The sequence below is a fragment of the Nannochloropsis gaditana genome, assembly GCF_000240725.1.
Source record: "Nannochloropsis gaditana CCMP526 unplaced genomic scaffold scaffold611, whole genome shotgun sequence".
Classification (NCBI taxonomy): Eukaryota; class Eustigmatophyceae; order Eustigmatales; family Monodopsidaceae; genus Microchloropsis; species Microchloropsis gaditana.
Genome location: NW_005803342.1, coordinates 1 through 7,287, shown reverse-complemented (window position 1 = coordinate 7,287; position 7,287 = coordinate 1). Strand labels below are relative to the sequence as shown.

The 7,287-nt window shown below is 52.1% G+C and overlaps 3 protein-coding genes across 3 annotated transcripts; 2 read left to right on the top strand and 1 right to left on the bottom strand.

Annotated features, from left to right (window-relative positions):
* Positions 1–112: 112 nt before the first annotated feature.
* NGA_0187200 (2 -phosphodiesterase 12-like protein) lies at positions 113–3,179 on the top strand (the record flags this gene model as incomplete). The annotated part of the gene is made up of 8 exons (XM_005854138.1): positions 113–151; positions 358–418; positions 743–876; positions 1,218–1,304; positions 1,690–1,787; positions 1,986–2,214; positions 2,430–2,624; positions 2,750–3,179. The coding sequence occupies 8 exons, from the start codon at positions 113–115 to the stop codon at positions 2,945–2,947; spliced, it is 1,041 nt and encodes a 346-aa protein (XP_005854200.1). The 3' UTR covers positions 2,948–3,179.
* A 1,748-nt stretch (positions 3,180–4,927) lies between these two features.
* On the bottom strand, positions 4,928–5,717 carry NGA_0187000 (phosphoglycerate mutase; the record flags this gene model as incomplete). Its single annotated transcript, XM_005854136.1, has 2 exons — positions 5,348–5,717; positions 4,928–5,186 (listed from the first exon to the last, which is right to left on the bottom strand). Coding segments are annotated over exons 1-2 (531 nt in total), but the record flags the coding sequence as incomplete, so codon positions are not given.
* A 1,017-nt stretch (positions 5,718–6,734) lies between these two features.
* NGA_0187100 (uncharacterized protein) lies at positions 6,735–7,214 on the top strand (the record flags this gene model as incomplete). The annotated part of the gene is made up of 1 exon (XM_005854137.1): positions 6,735–7,214. A coding segment is annotated over one exon (480 nt), but the record flags the coding sequence as incomplete, so codon positions are not given.
* Between the last annotated feature and the right edge of the window lie 73 nt (positions 7,215–7,287).

Genomic DNA, 7,287 nt, shown 5'->3' with positions numbered 1-7,287 from the left:
CTCCCTCCCTCCCAGTTACGCAACCTCCGCCTGGGCTCAGACCCACCTGTATCCCTACGTGGATCCCAGCCACTTGCAATCCGAGTACCGGAGCCTCCTTACCCTCAAAGAGCTGCTCTCCTACTCTCCGGACCTGGTCTGCCTCCAAGAGGTAAGCCTTCCCTCCCCCCTTCCTCCCCTCTTTCCTCCCCTCCTTCCTTTTCCTTTTCTTTCCCTTTTTTATTCTGGGATGGAATCCGTCTCATGCTTCCTTTTGCCTTCCACTCAGGATGCAACCGCCATTGTCATCCCCACGTCCCTCTACTCTCCAAGATTCGATACCCTCCCTCACTCCCTCCCTCCTTCCCTCCTTCCCAGGTCGACGAACGTGTATTTCGCGAGCTCCTCTCCCCTGTCCTCTTATCTTCAGGTCTAGCAGGTAAGACGACGGACACGTCGAGGGAAGGAGGGAGGAAGGGAGGGAGGGAGGCAGGGAGGCAAGAAAGTACCTCTGTGCTGCCTCCGCGTGCACGCACCTCCTGTTCGCAAGCCAGGCCTCTGCCCGTTTTTGAGGAATGACTGTAACGTGCTCGCAAGTCTCGGGTATTAAGGCATGGTGCGATCGTCGTTAAAGCAACCAGGGCATGCCAGGAAGCTTCAAATGAATGCCGTCCACCCGTCCTCCCCGTGGCTGAACCCCCCGACTTTCCTGGAGGACCCTCTCTCATTTTCACGAGCCCTGGTGTTTCTCCGCCACGCCCAGGCTTCCACCACTCCAAATGCGGCAATACCCGCGAGGGTGCCGCCCTCTTTTACCGGCTGGAGCGCCTGGCCTGTATGGGCACGTTTGACTTCGAGATGCGGGAAGCTTTCGACAGGAAAGATAATCCTTTCAAGGTAACATTTACCGTTATTACATGGTTCTAGGGTTTGCCTCTTCCCTCGTAATCATTCTTTAACCCGTCACTTGCCCTGTTCTGCTTTCTCTTTTCCCTCTTCTCCCTCACACGATTTCTGCGTCTTCCCCTTTGCGCCTTTTTTTCCCCTTTTTTCTAAGTCTGTGGCCCCCTTCCTCATTCTGACTGCATAGACACGAGGATAAGACTGTGAGGTCTATGTGTGGGTGAAAGAATGAGCTGCCGAGCATCTCTGTGGCCATTTTTACCCGCGCTACTCGTATTATGTACGCGCCTTGCGCTCCATACCTCACTTCTTTTCTTTCTTCCTCACTTGCCTAGCCCCTCCAAGACCGCTATCCTGCACTTCGCGCCATTTTGTGTGAAAAACTGACGACGGTCGGACAGATCGTGCTTTTGCGTCTCGAGGTGTGTGTGTGGGCGAGGGTGTGAGGGAAAGGAAAGCAGAGTCTGGACGGGGCGAGGAAGGGGGGGCATGGAAAGGTTACCTTCATGGATTCATGAGCGTCCTCACCGCACGGTAGGAGGAGGAGGAGGACGGGCAAGAACGCCTCCTGCTCGTGGGGAATACCCACCTGTTTTATCATCCCATGGCGCAGCATATCCGGCTCATGCAGGTAGGAGGGGGGGGAGGAAGAGAAAGAGGAAAGAGAAATATTGCCTTTATGTCCTGGTGTCGGGGGGTATATCAGGCAAAGGCTCGATGCGAGCTAAGCACTTACACTTGAGAATTGCCTCCCCCTCGCTATCTCTGCCTCGCTCCCTCCCTTTCCCCCTCCCTTTCCTCGTCCAGATGGCCACCCTGGTGAGAGAAATGACTGCCCGGCAGGGCGAGATCGAGGACAAGTTCGGCGTGCGACCTCGTCTGGTCCTGTGCGGCGACCTGAATAGGTGAGAAAGGGAGAGAGGGGGAGAAGGAGGGAGCCCAGGAGGAAGGAGGGTACTTGGCTCGTCCACCTCCTTTACTGTAAAGGGCCAGGGAGGGTGCCAGATGCGAGCGCGTCCGCTGCGTACCTCTTCGCTCCTCTAACCCTCTTCTCTTGATTTCCCTTTCCCTCCCCTGCTTCTTCCCTGCCGCTCCTTTCCTAGCACCCCCACTACCGCCACGATCCGCTACCTGCGCGGGGAGACGATCGGCCCGGAGGACGAAGTCTGGGAGCACCTCCACGTCTTCGGGTGGGGCAAGCGGCAAGGCGAGGGAGAGGAAAAGGAGGAAGGGGAGGCGGCAGCGACGGCGGCGGTCCTCGAAGCAGAAGAGGGAAAGAAGGGCGGGGAGGAGGGAGGGGATGGGAAGGCTGTAGCGGTTGATGATGGCAGGGTAAGTGGTAGCGCAGGGGCCAGAGGCATGACGGTCTTATTTTTTCTCCCTTTCTGCTCCTTCTCTTCCTCCCTCTGCATTCCTGGACACGCACCCTACATGCTATGGCATTGCGAACGTCATGTGCTGTTCAAGTTTGGCAAACCAAAATGTTGTGTCTAAGCAAGCGTACGCGCCATACAACCTTTCCTTGTCTTGTCTCCATTGTCTCATAGGAGAGTAGGGGGAGAGAGACTCTCCTTTCCAGCCGCGCGACGCCGCGCGTGGAGGCGCGGGAAGAAAAAGAGAAGGAGAAGAACTCTAAGGAGAAAGGGAGCATGGCCTCAGACGGGGACGTGATCCCCACGCTGTGCTTGACACGACCTTTTTTCAGTGCCTGTGGCTTACCCGACTTCACGAACTACGTGCAGGTGAGGGTTGAGGACACGGCGGGGGGGATAGAGGGAAAGGGCAGAAGAGCTCAAATTATTTTATCTTCTTTCCCTGTCTCCATCCGCCCACCGGTGCCATTATTCCACGCTTTTTTCCATATTAGGGCTTTGTCGAGACTTTGGATTACATTTTCTTGGAGTCGGAGGCCCCAGTCCCATTGGATCCCTCCGGTGCGAGCTTCTCCGTGCTGTCGGTAGGCGCCATGCCGACCAGGGAGGAGGCGGGTCAGGACACGGCGTTGCCGTCCTGGCAGGCGCCCTCGGACCATGTGAGCATCCTTTGCGATGTCCGCGTGCAGTGAGGGAGGCGGAATTAGAGGAGGGGAGAGAGGAAGATGGGGGCTGAAAACAGACGGGGGACGGCACTACATCTTCACGATTTTTGGGAGGGGAATCATAGGTGGTGTATTGCGGTGACATAGAGAAAAGTCTCGATTGAAACATAAATTGGGTCGTAGAAAGCATAACGGAAGTACTGATTCCTCCTGCAAGGGGACCCTGGCTGTGAATGGTGGCTGGGCGGGTCTGTTTTGAGCCTTAAGGGAATTTTGGCTTTCGATAGGAATACTCGAGGGTATTGTTCCCTGTAGCAAGTGCATTCGATCATCGTTTTAACCTTTTTCTATTCGTCAGTCACAACTCTTGACCGTTCGCAATGAGGACGGTGAGATCGGTGCATTGACCCATTCAATTCTCCACTGTCCTTCATCCTACCGAGAATTGCCAATATCCACGCAGGTTGTTGCTTTGTCGATCGCTTCCCTTGAAACATCCCCATGTTCCCCATCCCGCATTGATCATACACCCATGTCATACCCCACCCTTTACCCTCTGGACTCCCAATCCTCCCTATTTTTCATGTTCCAAAAACTAAGCCTGGCCCGTTTCTGTTTCTTTATTTCGCATGTTTGGTCCTCCTCTCCGATATACTCTACAAAATTCCCAGTCATTTCTACAAAGCATGTCAGTGCACACCCGCACAGACACGACTGCAGCATATACACCAGTCTGGTCCACTTTCAGACCACAGCCTTGTTATCAATGCGCCCATGCCTGGCTATTTAAAGCTATCTAGACTGACTGATATTTCCAAAAAAGATCTCTTTTTGAAATCCAGCCGCCCTTCTTTCCCTCCCCAAAATATGTTTCCAACCCCATAGCCCCTACAAAGCCGTGCTCCTCGATGTCACCAAGCCAGAAGCCTGCAAATGCGCCACGTCATTCAGGGACCGCGCTTGAAAAATAAATTCCTCCTCCAGCCCTTCAACCTTTCCTCCCTCATTTCCTTGCCCTTTCTTCCCATCCTCCGTACCCAGAGAGGAGAGAGTGTCAGAGGCTAATTGGCAGGTGTCCGCTTGTGAGTCTTGTTCTTCCCCCTCTTTAGCTCCTCCTTTCCCTTCATATCTCTCGTTGTTCGCCAAATTATTGGACCCCGCAAGAGGGTAGGCCTCAACCACGCTTATGGAGGCATTTAAGACTTTTTGCACTGTGTAAAACTTGAAAACCTGACAAATGGCGCGAAGAAAGGCCGTGACAAGAGCGTGTAGCATAGCGGCCGATAATTGAGGATTTTGAGGGCAGAGGGTTGACAAAAAATACAAAAGAGAGGGATGGGTGTCTCCTCGAAGGGGCAAGCACCGTAAACCCCAAAAAATGTAATGGTATTCATGAATTGCATCGCATATTACATATTCAAAAACGCCTTTAAGAAACAAAAGAGAATCGTGCCAAATACGTTGAAGAGTGAGCATGAAACAGGGACGAGCACGTCAATTACCTTCTGAAACATCTGGAGGAGCAAGCCGCCGTGGGAGACGAGCAGGACGCGCGCGGGCCCTCTTTGTCCTTCCGCTTCCGGAGCCCCCTCTCTTCCTCTATTTTCTACCTTGGCAAGATCGGCCGTGCATTTCTCTTCTCTCTCGCCCCCGGCTTGCATTTCTGCTGCTGCAGTCAGGACACGTCGGACGAAGGAGCGGGCACGGCAATGAAGCGAGTGAAGGGTCTCCGATGGCATATGTTGCAGCTGTTCGAGGGGAATGCCCTAGAAAGGTAACAAGGGTGTAGCAAAATGCATGTTTATAATAGGAATAGGCAGTGAGTAAGCGCAGGGGGGAAGGGAGGGATAGGCAGGTAAAGGCTGAAAATCGACAAACGACAGAGAAAGGAAATCTAGCAATAACGAACAGGCACACCTACATAAAACTATCGATCTTGAACGGAAACTAAGGGGCAGAGAATTAAAGACACAAGGGGAAGGGAGGAAAGTAGAAACCGCACTCAGGCACCTGCTTCAAAGCCGTCCGACGCATTGCCTCCTGCAGTGAAAGACCAAGCGGCTGGCCCTCCCGCGCGCCTCCTGAGATTTCCCTAAGATCGGTGTCAAGGGTCAGCAGGCTTTCAAGTCCAATGTCATTCGCATTGTCGTCGTTATGACAGGTATTGCTGCTGGTGTCGTTGCTCCCGTGATGACTAGGATCCTTGCTTGGTTGGCGCTTTCCACCTGTCAGTTCCTCGACGATTATCTCGGCGGTATTTTTCGCTCTGTTGGAAAATATATACCACGCAAGGGGAACGAGAAGGGGTTGGGCGGTGAATGCATGGCAGCGAGATAATCATTCCCTCTTCTCTTTTATTCTCAAGTACTCTCATATATCCGTACAGAGCCCTAGTTTTCACTCTTCATTTACTGTTCTTGGCCTTACCTTGTTAAATCACTAGAATATATGCGGTCAAAGAAGCAAGAGACATCCCCTGTTTCCAGGTCTTGTAAAGATGCATCTTGCCGAAGCCGTCGGCCCGTCTCCTGCGCTTGCTGCCTTCCCGTGTCTGTCAAAGGATAATCTCGTTGGCCCTGGAGAATACCTTGCCGGTTTCCGGTGCTTTCACCATGCCGTATAATATAAAAAACGACGAGCGGGGATGTGGCGAAGTGCTTTCGTTTCGCAGGATGTGAAGGTGGGGAAAATGGCAGCATATTATCCCGGCGAGGTTATCTTGCGAGGATGTTGCCCAGAAGTATCCTGGAATCTATTTCCCTGAGTTAGCAGGAAGGAACAGATGCATTTCCTGCTGAAAGATCAACGTTCGAAATGCGTGTCTGGATACATGAGATGTGTTATATGAGGAGACGTGTTTTCTAATGCCGATTTATGGCGTTTGTTCGCTCTACCCTGACAAGCACAATTCAGCACTCTACGATTACTACCCACGGACTCTCAACCCATATCCTTGTTCGTCTTTCCTCGAATTTACTTTATAGTCTACCCCTGTTACTCAGGAATTTGGCTATTGTTTCAAAATGGAAGTGTTCACCGTGCACTCATGTCGACCACACCTTGCAAAGAAGTTCAAAAGTTAAGCAACAAAGCGCTTAAGCATCGACCTTAGAGCTCCTGAATTGATACCTCATGACGTTTCATGGCTCAGATTTCAGTTGTTGTCGTCGCGTAGGTCTATTTTGTGAGATTATCCTTAGTACGGTCGTAGTAATCCGGGAGTCAGGTGGCAAGTGTGCCTAGTAACGGTTTTTCAAATTTGGATTCCATGTCGGCCACGCCCGAGCAGGGAATTTTTAGGGCAGCTGAAATGATTGAAAAAGATACCTATAGCTTGTATATATTGTTTATATTGAGGTATAGTGTTCTTAAATAGTGATATGTTGTTCGATGGATTGAGACTTGATACGGAAAACGGCACAGGCGTTCGAAGAGCTCTTTTCTTCCGGGATGAGTATCATCCTTTCTGCTATTCCTCATTTCCAGGTGACTGCAGACTATTACTTCCTGTGGTGTCCTGTAGATGGGGTCAAATTTCGAAGATGGGGTCGCATTTTCCATTCTCTCGTCATAGACATTTGGATTTCATATTGCTGGAGCTGTGCGATGCGGCGCTAAAATTTTGCCTGTCTTTTCATGCATGGCGAGCTACTTTCAGATGGCGTAGTGTTCACATGCCTTTGCGTCGTGATTCCCGAACTTTATTCCTCCGTGGTCACCGCTCGCAAAATTCAAGCTTCCTTTAACTAATGACATTGGTCTCTTTCTGTTGCTTCTTCGCAATCAAACAGGACACAGCCCTTCACGCTGCGACATGACGGTTAATATCAAGGTCATTAAGGATAGCTATGTGCGCCCTACGACCCCCCCGGCCACTTCCGCCGGCTCGTCTCCTCCACGCGTCGAGCTTGCTGGAGTCGATGTTCTCTTTAACCGCATGAATCTCCGCGTGGTCTACTTCTTCCCTGCTCCCCTTTCCCCTCACGTCCTCCGCTCTTCTCTCTCCAAAGTCCTGGACAAGTACCCCATTCTGGGGGGGCGCCAACGAAAGGAGGGAAAGAAGACGCACTACATCGAATTGAACGGGAAAGGGGTCTTGGTCCGGCAACAATTGGCTACCGTGAAAGGCGGGGACAAGGGGAAAGGTGCCCTTTTGGACGACGAGTTCATCAAAACTCACATCCATTCCTTCGTGCATGGAAATAAATCTGCCGCCGTGAACCAAGACCGAGAGAGCAACCTCATCATCACCCTCACCGAAGTTGACTACGAGCAGGAGGAGGAGGCAGGGATGGGTGAGTCCAGGGGTTTTGTGGCTTACCCGACTTCACGAACTACGTGCAGGTGAGGGTTGAGGACACGGCGGG